At 38.5% G+C, this 22,676-nt stretch overlaps 1 protein-coding gene across 1 annotated transcript in view; it reads left to right on the forward strand.

Annotated features, from left to right (window-relative positions):
• Nucleotides 1–15,937, forward strand: part of LOC149280793 (kinesin-like protein KIF14) — a 32,090-nt gene extending 16,153 nt beyond the window's left edge. The window contains exons 26-28 of the mRNA XM_089500100.1: nucleotides 58–180; nucleotides 1,722–1,845; nucleotides 15,696–15,937. Of these exons, the coding sequence (XP_089356226.1) occupies nucleotides 58–180; nucleotides 1,722–1,845; nucleotides 15,696–15,937 (489 nt within the window). The remainder of the gene's footprint in view (nucleotides 1–57; nucleotides 181–1,721; nucleotides 1,846–15,695) is intronic.
• Nucleotides 15,938–22,676: the final 6,739 nt, after the last annotated feature.

The following is a 22,676-nucleotide window of genomic DNA, read 5'->3' on the forward strand; positions in this document are numbered from 1 at the left end:
GGCTAAATAGCTTTGAACACATAGTTTAGCACTTTCACTGACCTGTTTGTGTTCCAGAGATCCTATTGCCGTGTACTTTGCGATGGCATGCGAATGGGCCTGGAAAACCTTATTGATGCTGGTATGAAGACCATGAACGACATGCAAATAGGCATCCAGAGATGCAGATCTCACGATGAGGTAAATCGTGGAACTGAAACCTGGCAGTATCACAGACTGTAGGTCAAAGAGTAAGGTCCACCTTAGGTAAACCTTGCTACTTAACAAGTAACAGCATTTTAAAAAATATGATCCTTATGTAGAAAGATCCCATGGAGTGGGAAAAATGAACACTTTTAAATGTTTATATTGTGTTTTGTTTGTTGGCCTAGGAACTTACCTGTTTGGATGAGCAACTTCCCCTCAATCATATTTTCAACCCTGATCATCTGTATGATTTAATTGATCTCCATAATTCTGTCGATAGAGCAAGTTATTGAGTCCCCCGCAATGTAGAGGGCTTCACCGTTAACATTTTAACAATGTTTAAGCTTCAGGAACTTTCATCTGCTTCTTATTATTCAGGGAAGGCTGTGGTAATCCAGTGAACTCTCATTTGATTGTATTATTTCTTATAAAAACAAATGCTAAACAAAATCTTAAGTCACTACAGCTCTAGGCCATACCAGAACTAACCATTAACTGGTCCAATTTATTTTCCTTTTTTTCTAGACTATCACTGAACTTAAGAAGAGTTCTCTTGCATTAGCTGTCCTGCTACAAAACAGCCTAACACATTTTAAGAAGGTATGTTACACCATCTTCCTCGTGTACATTCCCCTGTTAGCCACAGGGTTTTAATAAAACCAGATGTATGTTAATTCAAACTTAGTTCTTGATCTCAGATAGTGTGGTGGTGAGATGGCTCCATGACAACTGACCCTTCCCACCATCAGCAATTATCAACTGACTGTTAAAGTAATTTTATAACAAGCAACAGGTCTGGCTAATAACATATGGTTGTGATACACGTAGGTCAGGAGTGGCTGCTTAGTAGCTTTTCAGTATATGTATATTGCTTATTTTAAAGGGATGTTCCAGCCAACAAATTAATCTTAATGCATACGATAACTGAGAGGTACCTTAAAATTTATCTGGTGCCCCCTTCCAAGTGTATGGGGAGATTTAGCAAAAAACCGCTTCATATGCATTTGCCCACCCCCAGCTAGTTTCGGTGCAGGATATGTTTTTTTTGTGGCTGAAGCTCTGCAGCTTCTCCCCAAGGTACATTTAAAAAAAAAAAATAACTTTAGACAATACATATGAAAATACTTATTTAATAAGTATCCCTGGGATACTGAAGTGTACATTTAACCTTTTACATGCAGTAACTTACATTTTACCGTTCAGTACTCCAAATAAATCTAGTTGGGGAAAAAGGACAAATCTGGTGTAAGGAAGGAGGATGGAATGTTTATCATGAATACTGCTTGCTTCTTACCTTTTAATTATTTGGCTGCAAAATACTGGGCAAATGTTGCTGATTTTTTTTTTTCCGGGCCCTCCTCAATATTTACCCATCAATCTTCGCTCTTACTATGCACTGATAATAAAACATGGCTTTTGAACAAAAACAGTTTTTACAACAGTTTCTCACAATATTGGAATAGGAACACCATAGATGCTTCTCTTTCGTTTATAAGCTTCTTCTTAACGTTATCTCATTATCTATCTTTCTATAGCTGGACTTGGACATGCTTCTGAGAGATTCGGCGTTCTGTGTGCCAAGCAATTTATCACGAGATCTACTGAACCTACTAGCTGGTTTGGAACGGTTAAGTCTCACCACAGTTTCTCTGATAGAAGGTAATAACATATCTAACGTTACTTTCTCTCTGTAACCAGTGCCTTGTTTTAAGGTGTAATAGTGTAACTATTGGCACCTCTTGGTTTTTTTATTGACCGGTCTATTTGATCATTTAGTGTCATTTCATATTATTCAGCCCTAACTGGATAAAGCCGCCCTTACTTCAACAAGAATTTTGTTACGTTTTATTGTTGTTGCTATTTTTGTAGTAATCAATTGAAGACGTATTTCCATATCTAATACTGTTTGATATTCAATTATCACAGGCACAGTTGTTGACACCTCCCAGCTCATCACATCACTAGAAGACATTGCATCCTCTGCATCTAAGATCAATAAGAACCTTCTACCCTTGTCTCCTCAAGCTATCTCTCTCGCTGAGTTGAAAACTCTCTCCTCGTCTTTAGCACTTGCTGTTGCTGGGAACAAGGAGAACAGGCCTTGTTGTGAAGTGAGACAAGTTCAGAGTTTAAACAAGCTCAATCAAAGTGGTTTTTCACCTACTGCTATTCAGTGGGTGTAAAATAATATGTATTGTGTATGTGAAAATAAGTGAACATTGACATGGAGACATTCAGCATATGAGTGCAGCTCAGTACGAATCTGTTCAATCAAGATGTCACTTTGTAAAAATTGTATGTGTGTTGTAAATACATGTATAGCAAAATACTTTGTTTGCCTTGACTATAGAATTTCAAAGAAATTATTTATAGAAAATCTCATGTTTTATTCCAACATTCTTCTATCAGCCAAGCAAAATATGGTAAACATAAGTTGGCTACTAGATCTTGTTCTTTAGAACCTATTAAGACCACATCTCAGCTTAAATGGCTGTGTGACTGCTGTTGAAATACAGATGTTAAGGACACATCTGGGCATCTTTTGTTTACGACACACCCAGTATTAAAAGTCTGGTTCACAAAGGGATATTAATTAACCCACATTTAAAAAAAAAAAAGAAATAAAAAAAAAAAAAGCACCAAATTGTTTTTGTAATTTATACTGCTAATTTGTTTATGCTTGCGTACCATGTGCTGTAAGATCATGATTAAAGCATGGTACTTATTATTTTGCCGGTCCTCTATTACAATATTTTTTAATTTGTGTACACTGTTTACTAGTCCATGCTATTGCATGAGCACATTACACAAATATTTAAAGTATAGGAATCAATATTTTTATACTTGGTGCAAAGACACAATCATGATTCTTTTGTCACATGCACCCAAACACAGCCATAAATGTTGAATAATTTTGAAAGAAAAAAATAAGTGTCAGTTTGCAAAAAATATGTATTTTTGTGGATTGCTTGTGATTTGATCTTTTATGTATTTGTTCTGCCACAGAAAATATATTTAAGATGTTATCTTATTGCTTTGATATAAAGATTCATAAACTTGCACATTCCTGCCTCAAAATTTATCAGTAGCCAATAAGAAGTAGAACTAGTGTAGTTGTCACTAGTGTAATCTTTTGTCTTTATTGGACCACCCACCACATCTAGGTTACTGTATTCTGATGCTGTCCAGTTGCAAGATATTTTAGTGCTGAATGTAGTTTAGGATTTTTGGGCTTGGGCTACCACATTCCTGGCTACATGTGTAGATGTATAAAGATAAAGGTTATGTCTATGTATGTAATTTCCAGGATGGGAACACATTTGCACACCTTTACTGGTTTTTAAACTCATGACTTTATAAATAACAATATTTTAACATTTTTGGTATTTTAATGCCTTTCAACATTTAAATCTGAAATGAGTTCCCTTCTGTACGCAAAACCAAATACTGAAATACTCGTCAAATTGAACCTTTTACTCTGTGCTACATGCCACTGTAATCAGAATTAATTTTACTTTATTATTTTGCATGATCGGTTTCCGCCATATCATTTCTTTACTCTTGTTTCATCTCCTATGCTGTCTTATGCCTATCTTTTTTTGCTAAAAAAGCATAAAGAAACGTTGAAAAATCAAAATGCATCCAATGCTTATGATGCCTGTCAGCTATGACTACAAAATGCAGGGCAGATAAAAACCTTGTCCCTCTCCTCTTACCCCTTCAGTGTTTTGTTCCTTACCAGGAAGGAGCTCATAGTCTTCGGGTTTTTTTTTATTTTAGGGTCCTTGGGGACATGGCCTCTTGTTTGGCAGAGTCTGTCCTGGTGTGTGGGTGTCGGTGTTTGGGGAGCCTGTCCTGGTGTGTGTGTTTGGGTGTCGTTGTGAGCCTGTCCTGGTGTGTGTGTTTGGCTGTCGGTGTGGCAGAGCATGTCTTGGTGTGTGTGTTTGGCTGTCTGTGTGGCAGAGCCTGTCCTGGTGTGTGTGTGTTTGGGTGTCGAGGGGGCAGATCCTGTCCTGGTGTGTGTGTGTGTTTGGGTGTCGGTGGGGCAGAGCCTGTCCTGGTGTGTGTGTGTGTGTGTGTTTGGGTGTCGGTGGAGCAGAGCCTGTGCAGGAATAAATTGAACTATTACATTTTTACTTATTCACAGATAAAACGCCTTCCTGAATTTTTAGTCAATTTTTAGAAATCAGTCAGAGGAAAAGTAAGGGTTTTGTGTTATTTACTCTATTTCATTCTGCATATTTTATTAAAAAGGATTAGTGGTGGTAAATTGTGGTTTCAGGCATCCCGTGTATGATGACTGTTTTAGTGTATTGATTACTCCCAGTCCCATCACATAAGATTCTAAACGATATTATCGGCCGAGCACTGATGTCATCTTTATCCGGTACGCATCGATGCCGATGAGTTAAAATTGTCTATTTTATTTATTTCCATAACATGGCCACCAAAATACTCAGCTCCAGGCCCATGATGCTCTTAATCTATCCCTGATCAACTCATAGTGCTTCAGCCATCTTAAATCCAGCTTGTGCCCACAGTGTGTTCCAGCCTTGTACAGTTTTATTTGGCTAAACTTGTTTTAAATGCTTTGTGGACTGACTTTGTTTTACTGTTTCAGAAATTTAGTATTGATAGAATGACATATAAAAGTTTATCAAAAAAACATTTCCACTGCTTTTTTCATTATTGCCGAATTAACCCTGTATTAATATGCATTATAAAGCTAAAAGGCCATATTTTCTCTCAGTGAAAACCTTAGAATTGAGGAACTCCACCAGCCGCACAGATGCCTCAATAATGGTGCCCAGAGATGGCTTTAAATTGCTTGTGCTATGGAATCTGCTGGTACTATGTTAATAAATATCATGTAATATGCTTGAGAGTCTCTTTGGGGTTAAAATGCAGTGGAGTCCCACTGATTCAGCTCCTTGGTAATCAATATAACCATAAAAAAACTAGATAGGACTCGTTTATGTTTGTGAATGGCTGTTTCCCTTCTAAATCTGTATATAATTCATTATAACCTTCTCATACAATACCTTCTATTGGCCCATGCTAGCCATCTCTACAGCGTCTTATGTTGCTCCTTTATATCATTATTATTAACTTTCCTTTTGCACATGCCAGCCCTCTGTAAATGTTTCCGTCCCTCTGTATGACTTCTGTTTTATACATTTTGACTGAAATAAACCAGAAATCATGGAATGAAGCAGACAATCAACTAGCAGCAGGTCAAACACTTCCTATCTGCAGTTTCATTTTCTGTGGGGTTGTAATTATCTGTGACCGTAGAGTGACTACCTCTACATGTTCTGGCAAGTGTTTTAGACATCTGCTAAAACAATCATTACTGGGCTAATTGTTAGAAAAACAATGCTGATTTGCACACTGATGTGCGGGATCCCAGTTATGTCAGATTAATCCTTAACTTGATTTGCACAAAATGGAATTGTGTAGCCTCATTCCGACCCAATTCTCCAGATGGAAATGTGAAACTGTCTTCCAGATCTGCTTACTGTCTACAAAGAAAGGTTTCTCTATGCTGTGGACATTTTGCTATGACCTTGTAATGTTAATTTTCTGATTTTGGAGTGAGATAATGTCCTTAGCTAAACCCCACAGCAGAGAGCTGGGCAAGCAGTGTACTGATCAACAGCATGTCCCCGCTTGCAGCAAAGGGGTTCCTAAGGCAATTTCTTTCATAGGCACATGGACAGAGAGAAGTCCCGGTTTCACAAAACCTTTGTTTCTTCAAATAATACTTCAAAACCAAACCCTCAGACTGATACAGGTCTAATGCTTAAATATTTTACGAGGTTTAGCAATCTGGAAGACATTTCCTGATGATATATCCTGCAATATCTAAAGCCACCACTTGGTGGCAATGTTATCCTGCGCACACACACACACACACACACACACACACACACACACACACACACACACACACACACACACACACACACACACACACACACACACACACACACACACACACACACACAGCGGTTCATTAATGTGCCATTTATCTATTCTAAATTAACTACAACTGCATTTTTATAGTAAGCAATTCGCTGATAATGAACTTGTACTTCTTATAATGACTTGGTTAAGTGATCATTACATATTAAAACCAGCTTTACATGGTCATGTAGAATAGGTTGAAGCTCAGTAATTTTTCACCCTCAGTCACAAACCTGTTTTAAATGCTGAAATGTTATTTTAACAAAGGAGGGTATGTGGTTATGGTCAGGAAACTAGCCATCCTGGCCATTTAAAATCTGACACTTTTAAATTCTGTATACTGCAGGCCAGTCTGACAGATGCTACCCAGCAGTATGTATGAATCTTTACAATGCGCTGTCCGACACGTATGAGTTTTACATTGTGCTGGGTAGCATCTGTCGGACAGGGCCATTATATAATAGAGCCAGTCAATCTGAAGAAGACTAGTGATGAATCATAGAGACAGCAGATAAGAACCATTCAGCCCCTTCTAGTCTGCCCATTTTTCCTGATGTAAAGGCTTAATCAGTCCTTGGTCAAATCCTCCAAACATTACGGTAGGCACTACGCATTCAAGTAGGTTGTTTTTTTTTTGGCTTCTGCCAAACCTAGATTCGTCCATCAGAATTCCATATAGAAAAATCGTTCCAGAGAACAGGTTTCCACTGCTCCAAAGTCCACCATTCCAGCCAACGCTTGGCTTTGCGCATAATGATCTTCGACTTGTGTGTAGCTGTCCAGACGCACAGTGCTTGTGCTGATGTTGCTTCCAACGACAGTTTGGAACTCTGTAGTGAGTGATGCCACAGAGGTCCGGTGATTTTTCAGCACTTGGCGGCCCTGCTCTGTGAGTGTGAGACACCTACTGCTTTGTGGCTGAGCTGGTGTAACTTCTCCACTTCACGAGAATACCACTTAAAGTGGACAGAAGCAAATATAACAGGACAGAAATTTCACAAATTGACTTGTGGCAAAGGTGTTTAAAGTCACTGAGCTCTTCAGTGTGACCCATCCTACTGCCAATGTTTGTGAATGGAAATGGCTGCCCGAGTGCTTAATTTTATATTCCCGTTAGCAATGAGGCTAAAATACAAACTCAATGTCATAACATTCTAGCCATACATGTAGTCTGCTTAGTGCCACAATTCCAAAGCACAACTGCAGCAGTTGACCAACATTCATTGAAATCTGGCCATTTGACTTAATTGTATACATTTTGTTTAGGATTCTCTGCAGAGTGGAGCTGTTAAAGGTCATAAACTTGTAGGGCATTTGAGTTATTTTTCGTTTCCATAGATTGCTGCTGTAACCTCTGGAAAAGTGTTGCATCCTCAACATTTGTTAAGTGAGAATTTGCCCTTAGTGACTTTGGTAGTGAAGACATGGACCAACATCTTGCATATAATAATATTTGTGATATTTCTCAGTTAATGTAAATTTGTCATTTGAGGGACTAAGGTAACTACCGTAATTACTTCCTGCCTGAAGTCATCTTAATTCAAAGTCAACCAGAATCAACTTCCACCAAAGAAGAAACAGAGCAACATAGGATTTGACTGCAGATAAGAACCATTCAGTTTACCAGTTTTTCCCAATATCGAGACTCAAACCTTTATCGGTCTGCATGTATCAACCTCTACCACACTTGCTAGGAGGAGGTTCCATTTATCTATCAGCCTCTCAAACAGTGATTGCATTCATCATACGTATAAAGTGGACACCCAATTCATGTATTTTGGTTATTGAATTAAATAGTGGGAATTGATGTGTGTCCATTTTAAATGCACTGGTGTTGTTGCTATAGTTTTATCACACACATTGTGTAAGGTTTAAATCATTTTGTCAGTGATAAGTCTATAACATCTTTTTGCTGTGTTACTGAGGTTTTGATGCACGGCAGTAAAGCTGAATTATTTGATGTATGGCGGTCTCTGTAAAATCTCTTGGAGGATACTTTCTCTAGTAACCTGATGGGTCAGTGCAACTCTGGTAATGGGAAATGCAACAAAGGGCTTTACATCTGAAAGCCTTGGATTTTGGAGCTTTACTACCATACATACACTGGCAATCTATTTTACAACTAGCAATTTGTCTTGTTAAAGTGCACTTTTTATGTAGTACCCAAGACTTGTCACTAGAGGGACCCATTGGCACAGCAACAGTAGATAGATGTTCTTAAAGTAGATTTGCGGTTCTATCTGCTCCGCTGAATTTAACACTTTTTAGAATTAAATGAAGCATTAGAAACATCATTACTAGTACTGTTAAATGGCCAGACCATTCTCAGAAAAAAAATATTTAATTATGTAAAACTTTGTCTGTGAATTTAATTCTCATATTACACAAAAGCAGGCACTGATAGGCTGTTGTCATAAAATCTCAGAAGGCTTAGCTAGTAGATATACATTTGCACAAATATGACATTTATTTTGCACATCTGGTACACCAACTCTTGAGGTCTACAACTCCAATCACCTTCATTAATATTCAGCCCAAATTTTTTATTTAAAATAATTAAAACAAATGTATTTATGTAAATCTATGTGTCTGAATTTGTTGTTTAATGTATTATTTTTTTTATATGGGATAATGGAAGTTTTACCAGTGGGGGGGCCACCTGTGATGTCACTGTGACTGATCCCTTTATGTTAACCATGATCAGACATTTTCGTTAACCCTTTGGGTGAAAGTTCAGCAATACATTCCCTTATTATATATCTACTGTGTTTTGTTTCTGTATAATGCAGGCTTTAGTACAGCAGATCAATATGAGCTATAAAGAAGAGGGTAAATTCAACATAACTTTTTGCAACGTGCCTCTCGGGAGACTAAACAGATTGCAATAACATGCGGGTCAACATGGCAGTTAAAGAGTTAGGGAATTTCAACACTGTCAGACATACACAGAGAGCCATATTATTTAGCACTGATGGCATGTAGGACTTGTGACAGGGTGTGTATATTACCACTGACTGGTGTGTGTATACAATGATGTGTCTATATCACTCATTCCTTCATTGGATCCCCCTGAGATTTCATGCCAAGACTTCTAAATTTAAAGAGAAGAGACATGTGCTCACATTTCATTTGCTTAAAGAGCTGATGGTCAACCACATCTAGAGTCAAACACAAAGGAGAGGTTCAGACCTGCAGCTCTCAATAATGGGTTTTTTATTTAATTAGCTAGATGCAATTGTATAAGAATTTTATTTCTATGATTGCTACTATTTTTCCAAACCAGGTCCAAATGAATGCTTGAATCACATGTGGAAAGTTCAGAAGGACATTCACAAACGGGAAAAGCAATTCACAGTTCACAGGCCTTACTTTTGGAAAGGAAGCCATAAATAAGGCAATAATGCTGGATAAACTGGATGAAACTAGGTGTAAAAACTCTGTAAGATAAATGGGAGCATTGTTATAGCTACCAACTTTCACAATTTGTCACGACAGTCCCAACAACCCAGTTGCCCTTGCATGCTAGTTCTCCCTGTAGCCCAGCAATTTGAACAATCAAAGAGATGCTTTGGTTTAAGGGGGTGTACCTACATTTTTTTGAAGAATTGAAAGCTATTTATTTGTGTAAGTCGTTTTAATGTGTTTCATTTCTAAGCGCTTTTCTGTCTGTGTTTATGCATACACGTTAAGGTTACTTTTTAGGGCTGTGATACACCAATACTCTTCTAGAATTGTAAAAAGAAGCACTAACGTATTTGAGTTCCAAAGAAGGACTGACTCTCCTACAGATAGACACTTGGGATGTATTGCTTTGTGCTTCACTTTTGTCCCTTGTGTCGATGGTAATTCCAATTAGACTGAAACTTCCATCAAAGTGTTTTTTCCCCACCATTAAGTTGACATCTTTTATTTCGCTTAACAAGTGTTTACTGGAACGTGTTGATACCAATTAACCTGCTTCTTGTCGTGGTTGGTAGAGGCCAGAGACTGGCCTGGCAGGTTACAGCAAGTTGGTTACATAGAACAGACTAGCCGTACGTTTGTTATTCTTTGCAATTACAGTCATTAAGTAAACGCCTGTGCCAATCAAACATCCCCAGTCACCCGGCCTACAGGACGAATTGACAAGTATGTATTTTTACAAGCAAGGAATCAATTCTGTGCACCCTATCAATGCCACGGAGTCACCAGACATCCTGGCTCTCCGGGGACCGTCCCCTTGATTGAAGTTTATTTGCCCCTTAAAGTACCCCCTGAATCCCTTTCTTTACTTTGTTTTATAAACCATAATTGTATGTTCTTATAAATGCCTGAGGAAGGGACCTAACAACTTGGTCTCGAAAGCTTGCGATTAAACTCAGTTAGCCAATATATGGTATCCTTTTAACTACTTTTCTCTTATACCGGTAAATGTCCGCACCACTTGGTTTAGTTAATCAGTCATATGCATCAAGTATTACCCCTAAATAATATATTAATGATAGTAAATAATAAATGGAAAAAGTACACACTCATATATATAGCTTTCAATAATGTATGCGGATTTCATTTTTAAAAATCAGGTCAATTTATTTGGCGTTGCCAAATAAACATTGTATTTATCGTATCTGAGCAAAAACACCACTATGAACCTTTGGCGTCACCCTGTTATCAACACCTTTTTCACAGTTGCACCGTAAGAGGCTTTTGTGTAAGAGGTAGGTGGGCTTCACCATTTTCAGAACTAGAGAAAATAGTTGTATGCCAGATCCATAAGCCCACAATACAGCCGGTATAGCCCTCATGTTACACACCTTTCCGGCGTAGTTCCTGGTGGTCTTCTGCAAGGAAGCAGGGATATTTAAATTTTTATATTATTTATGGTATAATTGTTCACAATTCTTTTTTTGACTTCTCCCTTCATTCCCAGTCATAGAACGATGTCATCAGAAACACATATTTCCTGTTCTTTTAGGTAACATTTAGCCCATAAAGGCTTGTAGAGCTGCCATGGGCCTTGGTATATATTGCACCTCAATAGGATTACCACTGCTCATTTCTGCTTTCATGTAAAGAGCAATATACCATGCAATAGTATTCTTCTCCTTGGACAAGTTCACCACCACAATGTTTTCTAATGTTTTAGGAGCAGCTGCCTTAACTGATCTTTGGCTTGGTGAACCAAGCCCAGAGACCGACTTGGCCACTGCTTGGCCTTTTCTTCACCACCATCCAGCTCACCCACCTCTTATATTAATACTCATGCAAAACACGTCATCTCTGAAAGACCACAGTTGTTGTGACATTGTTGGTGAAATCTGTTTGCTTTTCGAGTGAATGCTCCCATGTTTTTCTTTTATCACAGTTGTGCAATCAGTGAACTAAGATTACAGTGAAAGATTTTGTATTTTTAGCAATAAAAATAGTGACATAGTGCTGTATAAATCCCAGTCAGGCTGGTTGAAGCACTTTGGCCGGTTATTTGCATTACGTACATTCTAATTTCATATGACACAGTGCATTAGTCTATATGGGTGACGAGCCATGTAATTGTAACATAAATAAACAAACTCTGGGCAACGAAAATGCGTTTCATGTGGTTATGTATAATCACAGTCGTGTGTGTATGAAAAGTGAGAATGGGGCACACTCAGCAAACAAACATACCCTGTGATTTTTTTTTACATCTGGATGTTTGGCCAAGCTTCTAGGTTATCACCTTTACCACATCGAGAGGTCTCCAGGTTAATGGTGTGAGAGTACTATAAATTGTCTCAATGTCTTTAAAGCAGGACTGATTTAGTACTCCTGTAAGCATCCTAGTTAGTGCATGGCTCTCCAAATTGGGGTACTCTGACATTGCAGCCCAAAGCTTAATCTAAGCCTTAGACACTCCTATATGTACGTGCTACAAGGTCTTTACATTTTGTTTACATTTTTGTAGTGTTCAAAGAGGTTTCTGTAGCATAGCTGTCAACAGCCCTAACAACTTAGCTTATGTCCTGTTGGCTGGCCTGGGAAATGACCCTCTTATTGGGATTGCTGGCCGCGTTTGTAAATCTGACCATTTGCAGACTAAGCATGATAAAGCCATTTAATTGTATTGGACAAACCATATTTTTCACTGGGATTTTCGTTGAGATACCATCTATCTAGTCAAGGCATGTAGCTCACTGCAGGAGTACTGAGTGACCATAGCCAACGGATCATTGAGCAAGTAGCTTGTACTTTGCAAAGTACAAGCTGTTATATCCACAGTGTTTATGAAAAGTATGAAGCCCAAAATATTTTTCAACTTTTGTCTTTTGAATTTTAGAAGCACTTTTTTCTGCACATGTATTATATCATGGAAATGAAAAGACCCTGTTAAGATCTCCACAGAGGTAAGTAGTAGAGCTCCCAAACCCACACACATTGTTTACTTAGCCAGCAGTCAAGTAGCTTGCAATTTGAGTGGAAGGGAGGGTGAGCTAGGGAGCAGGCCTGACTGGACTATATGTAAAGGTGGACAGTGATGTGAGTTGCAAGGTGGAGCCTTTTCTTTCCCTCCCTCCCTACTGTTATGTTTGGTTTAAATTATCCTATGGATGGTTGGTTGTTTGCTTGGCTGGTGTGGGGCATGAGTTAACCATCTTGTGGTATGGTTGCTTGTGGTGCACAAGTTTATGTACTTTTGGCTTGTGTGCAAGACACTTCTTGAGCCATAAGCCTTTGGTGATTCCAAACAGCAGTTGGAAGACCTTGTACGCATGTACCAGCGACTGGTGGTTTATAGAGTTAATTGTGGTGTGATAGTTTTGCCTGTGTCAAGTTCTACAGGGCTGATGCAAATAGAACAAAGTGATGTGAACTTTGTGAGTTAAACGGTTTAACTTTTAACATAGAGTCAGATTTAACTGTTTGAACAAAGTAGCGTGTCTGTATCTTTTCCTACAGAGGGGATGTGTGGCCCTTACCACAGTCACACCTGTAAGCAACTACCTTTCAATCTGGAAATGTACAGACAGAGACCCAAATGGTGCAGTATCTTTTATCCAAATTTTTTTTAATAATAAAGATTAAAAGGATATTTATTTTATGCTATTGTTATTTTATACATTTCTGGATCCTGACCTACCTGTGGACGTCTGATTTGCCGTTCTATTCTCGGGATTTTACACTATATGGCTGATTTTGCATGACATCATTTGAGTTATGCCACCAGTTTTGTAATTGCTTTTAATCTTTATTATTAAAAACATTTTGGATAAAAGATACTGCACCATTTGGGTCTCTGTCTGTACATTTCCAGATTGGAAGAAGAACTCCAGCTTTTTGGTCTCCTTTTTGATGAGCTTCCCATACTGCTACACTTGTGAGTGTACTGCACATATACTATTAAGTGTACATTTCTTACTGCACTATTATTGTTGTTTTTTTGTTCTTTCTACATGTACTTGCGCCCCAATTTTGTGAAGTATTTCTTGTCTTGAACATTTGTGAGGAGTGTTTATTGTTTGGGAGCTGCAGACCGTGTAGGAGAAATGTATTATTATTTCTTTTTGACTTTTTCTTTTCACCTGGTCCACGTTATTGGTGACACTTTTTTTTATTACATATAGCAACTACCTTGTAAGCTACTTTTGCACTACCCCTTTCACTATCAACTTCTGAGTGACTGATTGATTCTACATTCACAGACAAGGCCACCTCACCACCAGTAGACCTGCCTACAGCACTGCCATCAAGCCTCCTTTCAGTAGCTCTAATAGGCAGTATCTGTGATGATGTTAATAATGCGGGTGTGAATGCCACAGCCACACAATGTTTCTGGTGCCCTTGTGGTCCCTGATTACTTCTGCGGCAGCTGCTGCTTAATGTGCCATGTCAGAATGCAGACCTCACTGCTTTTCATGGAGATTATGCACAGCTGTTTGCAAAGCTTTTGTTAGTGGTCCATAATGAGAGCAGCCCATAGGACGATTGCCCCCCCGCCTCCTTTACCAGTCCACTCCTGGCATGGCTACACGCTACTTCCCTTGCCTAGAAAACAAAAGAAGTGACGTGGAGAAGCAGTGCTTCCCAGGTATGCTGACTGTGGCATCATCAATGGACACATAAATCAGACAGCCGTCCCTCCTACCCAAGTTTTTCTTACAGGTTCGTGTTCGTTTTCATGTTCGCCTGAATACGAATGCACAAGTCTAATCTCTAGTTTTTTTTCCAGCTGACATTTTACAAATGTTAGTTTATAGATTTGTGCAATAAATATTTTTGCAAAGACAACATTTTTTGGGGTGTTTTTACATTTTAAAGTGGAAGGAGGTGCCAAATATCGGATCCGCCGTGGGTGCCAAATACTGAGCATGTGCATCTATAGTGAAATACGTCCATATTGTTGATTTATTCCACATTTGTTTTTGCTGTACTATTGGTGATCATAGCCGGGAACAGAGAGTTCTCCATCTTTGGAGGTAGTGGCTTTGTGAGGGCTAGCCCCTAGCCACACAATGGGCATGGTTAGCCATGTGAGAGGCAGGGCTATCACATTACATGAGCTGAGAGTGGGAGGGGAATAGAGCAAGTGGGAACGGCTAAACTATGTCCCTTGTGTCAGAGAAGAAGGACAATGACCTGGAGACCTGTGGAAGCAGTGCTTCACTCTGAGACTCTGGGTTACACCTGGAGAGTTCCCAGGTATGCTGATGACAGATCGGACCGCATGTTTAGCCGCAACACTTGAAAGTTGGAACTGCAACAGTTTTTATTTATGTAAAACAAGCAGACACTGGTTATGGTCAAATGGCTGAAGATGAGGGAACCAGGATTTTGATATCTATTTACATTTGTGTTTGGCACTAATTGGCTAGTAGCAGCAGTACTATAGACACATAACCAAATCTATCACCCAATAGGCCAGAAAGCTCACCTCTACTTACAGGTACATGATTGGTGTCGACATCCAATTTATGATTAAAAAAGCAATTCACAGTATTCGTGCTGATGAATTCTTTCCTACATACACCAGAGAATTTCAATGTATAGTTTACAAATTGCATTAACACTGCGGCAACATGATTGATAGGATCTTACAGGACGTGGGTCTTTTGTATTAAAGAAAAGCAGATCTTACCCAATGATCCATACAAAATCGGGTCATTAAAATGTTTATCTGCCTGAATGCGTAATGCAAAGGAAACTTCAGTTCTGATTTATAAATGGCCTTTAAGCACATTTTGTATTCATATTATTGTATTTGTAATAACTCTGATGAATCGCTGTGTCTGCATCTCATGTAAATGTTGCCCACATAGGAGATGATCATAATTAACCCTTTCACTTCTACATCAGCTCTTTTTATTCCCATCACATTTATGACAGATATCATTTAATAAGGTTTTTTCATGAACCCCCTCAAATCCAGAAGCTGTGAACAATGCAACATTGCATCATTTTGACACTTACTATACTAAAGCCCATTTGTCTTTGAAAGATTACAATTTTTATAGTTTTTTTGTTTTTTTTTAAATATAGTTCATCTTAATGGTTATTCACTTGTCAGGCCTAACTTATCGAAACTCCAGACCAGGAGCTTTCCACAAGCTGCATCCACATCCAGATGCCTGATCCTATGTCCGGGGGCCACGAGATTGGGGAGAAAGCCGCATCCCCGGCCTCTAGTGAATCACACCTCGCGGAAAGCAGGTGCAACCATGTTGCTGATGGGAGGCGTGTCCTGCTACCCGATGGCGTTGCTTTCTTGGAGGAGGCAGGACAGAAGGCGGGGAATAATAAAGATGGGCAGATCCACTATCAGAGTGGATAATGCGAGGGGGAGGCGCTCTAAGATTCTAGAGGAGAGGAGTCAAGACCAGGCAGTGCCACATAAATCCCAAGCACTGTTCAAACAGTGCTTGCTCATTGACCAAGCTGTATCTTATTCCCTGATTCCCCATATTTGCTATGCTTTATACCTGTTTCTCTGAGGATTCCCTAGCTATTTTGACCTTGGGCTTGTGATTCTCTTCTGCCCTTGACCTTGGCTATGTTATCTGGACTATTGTATGATTCTACATTGCTTATCCAACTCTATCACTCATCTCCTGGGTCTCTCTGTGCTGTGCTCCATTCGCACCGAGCCCTGATATCACTGTTCTCTTGCTTACAAGATACAAAAATATGATTGAGCTGCAATGAGGGTAAAAGAGAAGCAATTGCCATAGCTGCCAGTTGGCCCTGCTGATTTCTACCCCCCCCCCCAAATTTCAGGGGTCCAACTCAAGACACCAGTGTTGGGGTGTGGCTAGAGGAAGAGAGTGGGCAATGTTGGAGGTGGCATGACCAGCTACCTTATCCAAAGAGCCACCTCACGGTGCTCAGTTGCAGTGCTTTGCAAGGTAGCCTCGTGGGAGCTGCAATAGAAGTTTGTGCTGAAACTATCGATTTTACAGCTGTGTGGGGTGGTCAGGTGAGATCAGATGATCTCCTCAATTGGCCCATAATCACCACTGCCCTCAAAAGCAGGACTGTGGGGCAGCTATGCTGGACAATCACCAAAAAAATAGTGACTTTCTCCCCCACCCCATTTATGTAGTTGAAGATGTTTTGGAATCTAACGTCTGGCACTTGTCTAGCCCTGCAGTATACCTCCTGTCCTTACCTTATGAAATATCCTTACTCTTCACAATTCCTTCTAACGTCAAATAAACCTAAATTAAAAAAGGAGGAACCTAAGGAAATTCTTATACATCTAAAAATACACCACTAAAAGGTTTAGTATGAAGTGTCAGATTGAAACCATCCATCATCTGTGTGATGGATCTCTGTATATTTGTTTGCTATTTAGACTTCTCTGATCAGTAATTATTTTGACCTTTCTGGTTTAGAAAAGCGTAGAAGACTTATTAGGGGATGAAAACCGCAAATTAAATCCTTGTCGCCTTCTGTATGGAGGGGTAGGGATTGAGAATAATTATCTGGACAGGTTACCTGCAGAAAATATTTTAGCGTAAGAAATTATTCCTATGTAGTGTGCAGAATATTTCCATGTTTCTAATAATAACGATAATTAAAAATAGAAAACATAATAATATTAAAATGTGGAGATAAGGATGATCTGATAAAGTTTCTTTCTTTTTATTTGTACCTTTTTTTTACTTATATTGGTTAAGAGGCAAATGTTAAAAAGACAATTGTTGACTTTTAGGGAGGGGGAGGTCAAGCAAGAGTAAAGCCATCTAAGGTACATGTAGTTAAAAAATTAAACAAGAAAATGATGTGGCTGAGTGAACTTTAATGTCTCAGTTTTGAAGTCAGAGTTTACAGCCATTTTGTTTGGGTGTTCCCTTACGGTTTAGTTAAAGTAATTGGTTGCATATGTTTTCTATCAGAATGTTGTCTGTCTAGTTTCTCAGTACGTAATTGAAATTCGGATCTGTCAGGGATTGCTGAACATTATGCAGAGGTGAACTGGCATTGTTACATGACAAACTACTTTAAAATCATAACTGAAGTGGGCAGAGCTATGTGAGTGCATATGTTCAATCGCTGCATGCAGAACATGTCACGTTTATTGAATCCGACACCCCGAGGGGTAATTAGACACTAATTTCTCTTGTAATTTGCGCAGTTTTGTTGGAAGGGACAATTTAAAGGCAATTTAAATTGGCAGCCAACACTTGCAAATCCCATTATTGCACAAAAAAGAATGAAGTTATGTAATTGGTCTTTTATATGCACTAAAGAATGGTTAAGACTCGGCTGAAATATAAGGTAAACTCTCATGTATAACTTTATAAATAGATTTGTTTTAGAAAGATACAACTATATTTAAAATGTTAAAAAATGTATTGATTACATTAGGAATGTATTTTTTTAATACTGTAAAATCTCACATATACTACTGATATTTCTTCCCTTTTTGGTGGTTGTCAACGGTATTTTATGCACAGGTACAAAATCGGATCTGGACTGGCCACCTGGCAAACCGGGCATTTCCTGCAGCTCCACAGGCAGATCAGATTCTTCAGTGTGTGGCCACTACCTGGATACAAACGGCCACAAGCTGAGAGAGTATGAGCTTATGTGACTTGTGTGTAGAATTTAGAATGTAGTTCTACATTAAGTATAGATGTTATACAGGAGCACATATTCCACCCAACATTTTACTGTATAATTGTTATATGAACAGTTTTTTAAATAATTTATTAAGGAATTAAACCATGTTAACATGTAGATGGGCTAAGTTGACATAATAAAAAAAACATAATAAAGCAGTGTTGAGCCCTGGCTAGTTCATGCGTGTCAATAGTGAGAGGGTCATTATTGGCTCAGTCCTGGGAATAAGACAAAGTACTATTTTGTTAAGTTAATTGTCATGAATAACATTTCCCCAAATTACTAATTTGAAGGAAAAACTCTTGTTTTTTATCTATGCAGTTTTGTTTTTAAATCTTTCTACCGATAATTAGGTAAATATAGCCTCATGTGAAGGTTTGGACATTATTCACATGAAGCAGTAACTGTACTGGAAGGAGCCAAGTTGACATTCTACATTTTAATTTAATGTATTTGAATCATATTGAGTGCATTTGAAGCAATAATTTAAACTTCTTGTGTTTTTGTGCATGTTTCACTTCCCATCTGAGATAAAAGTATCTATCAAGTCTTATCACTCGTTGTCCCTTTTTTGTTCCTAGTGCTTGCACTCAGTATCATTTCTCTATCCAAATAGAGAAAAGAGGGAAAGGACAGAGGAGGTAGGGAGAGAGAAAGCAGAGGAGAGAGAAGGGAGAAAAGAGAGAACAAGAAAAAAGAATGGAGTGAGAAGGGAGAATATAGAAGAATAAACAGAGAAAAAAATAGGAAATATAGAGAAAATATCATATTTTAAAAGAGAAACACATTCTGGTCACAGTTTTTGGGTTACAGTCAGTATCAGTCACCCTCTTCTTTCCCCAGAATCTGCTGACAAGGCAGTAAACAGTCCATAAATGTCTAGCAAATGCACACCTTGATACTTTAATTTCACTTTCTTCCCAGACATCAGCACAAACATGCAGAGAACATCAACTTTTGCCCCCACCCATGCTGAACATCAGGGCCGCCATCAGGGGGATGCATCCTGCACAAGTGTACCTTGTGTATATATATGAGCGTGTATCCGCATTTAGTGTTTGCGTGTGTGTGTATTGGTGTATGGGGTTCTCATGCCATGAGTGTATGGTGTTAGCAGGTGTATTTGTTACCGTAAGGTGTTAATGTTAGTAAGAATATGATGATAGTGTGTGCGTGTATAATACGCTATGGTGTTATAGAGTGTGTAAGTGTATGGTGTTAGCATGAGTGTTTGTTTGTTGGCATGGTTGTGCATGTTATTGTGAGTTTGTGTGTCAGCGGTGTTGAAGAGTCAGGGGTGTGCCTAGGGTTAGTTGCACCTAGGATGGGAAAAAGAGGAGCAGGAGAAAGAATGTGTATGTATATTAGTGTAGGGTAGTAGGTGTGAGTAGGTATTACAGTGAGTTTGCATGTTAGTACTTATGCCTGTTAGTTATAGGGGGGCCTTGAAGAAATATTGCACCCAGATGCCACTAACTCTAGGCTTGCCCTTGCATTCATATGGTGTACTTATGGGAGTATCTCAAGGTGGAGTGATGGGTGGGACAGTGGGATGGTCGTAGCCTGACTGATGGAAGGGGCATGGGGGCCCAGGCATTAAGCTTGTACGGGGCCCCAAGATTTCTGACGGTGGCCCTGCTGAATGCTGTCCACATGCTCCCACCACATGCTTTCCACCACTTTCCTGGGCACTGCTATATGTGCCAATCAGCCACTTTCACTTGTCCACAGGCTGACCAGTCCTCCCTCTGAGGATTAAGGAGTCACATGGCCGCTGGCTCTGCATTTCCATGAACATAAAGTGGTTAAGTCCATGACCTAAGACTTAGCTCTTTATTATGGGACTGTTTAGGTGAAACTCTACATACTGGTCACGAAAATTCCTGTATCATTGTGTAAGTGTCCTGCATAGCTATTTTTACTCTCTCTCCTCTCATACAATTTTTTCTTGCTATCTGATTTTCCTTACTCCTCTTATTACTGCCCTTTTTCACACATGCTCATCTATTGTATGCTTCATCACCACTTTGTTTAATCACAATGACTAATCAACATGATTTGAATCATCAATTAATACATTTTAGGTCCATTACATTTGTTGATATGTTGAATATTTGAATATCTTTAGAATATTTGACTACTGAAATATTCAAAACACACTAATAATTCTGACTCATCTTCATTTGTTTTTTGTATCTTTTTCATTTCATAGAATTAACTTAGCCCTATTCTAAACACTCCCACATGTTATTACTCTTGTATTTTACTTTTTCTGTTCATGGTTACTATACTGTCTGCTTTTTTTTCTTTCATCCCACTGCTCCTCCTCCATTTTTTTCAACTTGGTTATACTATTTCCTCTTACATCACGTCCTGCCCTCTTCCCCAGTGCTTCTTTCTTCTCAGTTCTATTTAGTTAAAAAGTATTTTTTGCATCTTTGTTATTTTTATTTTGGTGTTATTGTAACACTTCTGAATTCTGAATTAGGTTCAAATCTGTGTCTGAGATTGGCAGGCCAGTGTTATCTAATCAATTTCCTGTCCTGAAGTTCCTTCCCGTTTGTATCACCCCATTCTTACAAAGCTTGACTTAACCAATCAACAACAATCAGCAACTTAACAATAAGGGGGATGAAACAGTCATGTGGATCGTGAGAACAGGAAATTAATTTACTCTGCCTTTATATATATATATATATATATATATATATATATATATATATATATATATATCATTTTAGAAAATTGGCAATCACTAAAATTATGTTTCTTTCCATACAAAATTACATTCTTTTACCTTATTGTTTTTTTTTGTTTTTTTTAAAAAAACAAACATTTCTCCCCTGTGGCGGGGGCAATACTATGCACAATCCTGCTATGGTACGGAATGGGTTAAATTCAGAAGAATATATTTTTTATATTTTTTCCTCTAAAGCACATCTATGTCTATTCCGTCTAAAATTGATGTCAGAAAAGTATTATATATTTTCAGTAGGGAATCGAGGCAGCCGGGCCACTATCCTTGTCAACACGCTCTGTCTCCTTAATCATACTTTTCATTTTAGTGCATTGAAATTTCGCCCCCCCCAGCCGACCAAGGACAAGATCATAAATAAGAATGTTTGTGAAATTTTTACCTGCTGTTCCCTAACTTTGCGCATTAGGCATGAGAGCGCGAGGAGCTCGTCAGATGCGGAAATTTATACTCATTTATAACGCAGGCCGCTAGCCAGCCAGGAATAAGAGCGTGAAGGTTCGACATCTATAAACTAGGGCAGAAAGGCTTAAATGAAAAGTGAAGTGAATTTCTGTGTCTTCCCATAAAGTGGTTTCAGCTTTAATTCACACAAGATACATTTTTACAGAAGCTGTTTGCAGCAGTAAATGTTCCACTGATGTATTATTTCTTGACTTGCAAAGAAATCTTTGCGCTCTACATAATGGTGTAGTTAGGAGAATTACTACAGGACCCATAAAGCTTTATGGCTCACACTGTAACTGTAATTTAATCTCGTTCCAGTAATGTAAAGGAGATTTGATGCTGCTCTCTTGATGTGAAGTGCATTAGTGTTAGAAGGTGGCTGTGTTTCATTAGCACATCATAAATAGATCTCGCTGGTTATTATAGGAATCCCCTAAAACATCCAAATCTAGTTCAATTTGCCCATTTTATGACACTAATTGTGTGATCAAGAAGGCACTTTTGGCCAAGGGATGAGCGTTAAATACACACTGTGTGGGCCCAGGCTGGCAATGTCCAGATACCATTAACAAATTCAGTGCTGGTTTTAAATGTTGAGTCACCTTTATAGGACTTGGGAGTTGCATTCTACCGTGATAGAGAAGTATGTTATTGGGCTTAAAGATTAAGTAGACAGAAATGAGAGGATCACATAAAATATGCATATAAACATTTATTATCCCACCTTTTGTTAGAACTTGCTTTAGTGTTTCATATAAATGTTCTCAATAAAACAGGCTGTTGATATATGTATAGTCCTGCTGTAGAATGCTTCTTATTGGTCCCTATAATAATTATATTATTGAAAGTGAAAGGTTTGCACTGTGTAAAAAGAAACACATGCCAGGTGCAAGAACGATGGCGTATAGTATACCCTCCAACTGGCAAAAAATCTCTGGCACTGTGGCACACCTATTGTATCACTTTCCTGCAGCATTTCTATACATTATTTGTTTTTATTACTTGAATGTCTTTGTGTTTCATTTCCTATTCTACAGTGCAGAATGTTTTTTTTATAAATGGCTAATAACAATAATTTTAACCCCTTCAATCCCGGAGAAATTTTGCCATTTTTGCGCTATGTCGGTTCAGCGATGATTCTCTTTTACTGTGAATAGTGTACCCATATAAACTATATATTGTTTTTTCAAGGAGAGATAGAGCTTTCTTTTGATACCATAGTTGGATGATTAGCTGAAAATTTAGA

The sequence above is a fragment of the Sceloporus occidentalis genome, unplaced genomic scaffold (genome assembly GCF_023333645.1).
Source record: "Sceloporus occidentalis isolate IW3139 unplaced genomic scaffold, rSceOcc1.0.p SCAF_147, whole genome shotgun sequence".
NCBI classification, from domain to species: domain Eukaryota; kingdom Metazoa; phylum Chordata; class Lepidosauria; order Squamata; family Phrynosomatidae; genus Sceloporus; species Sceloporus occidentalis.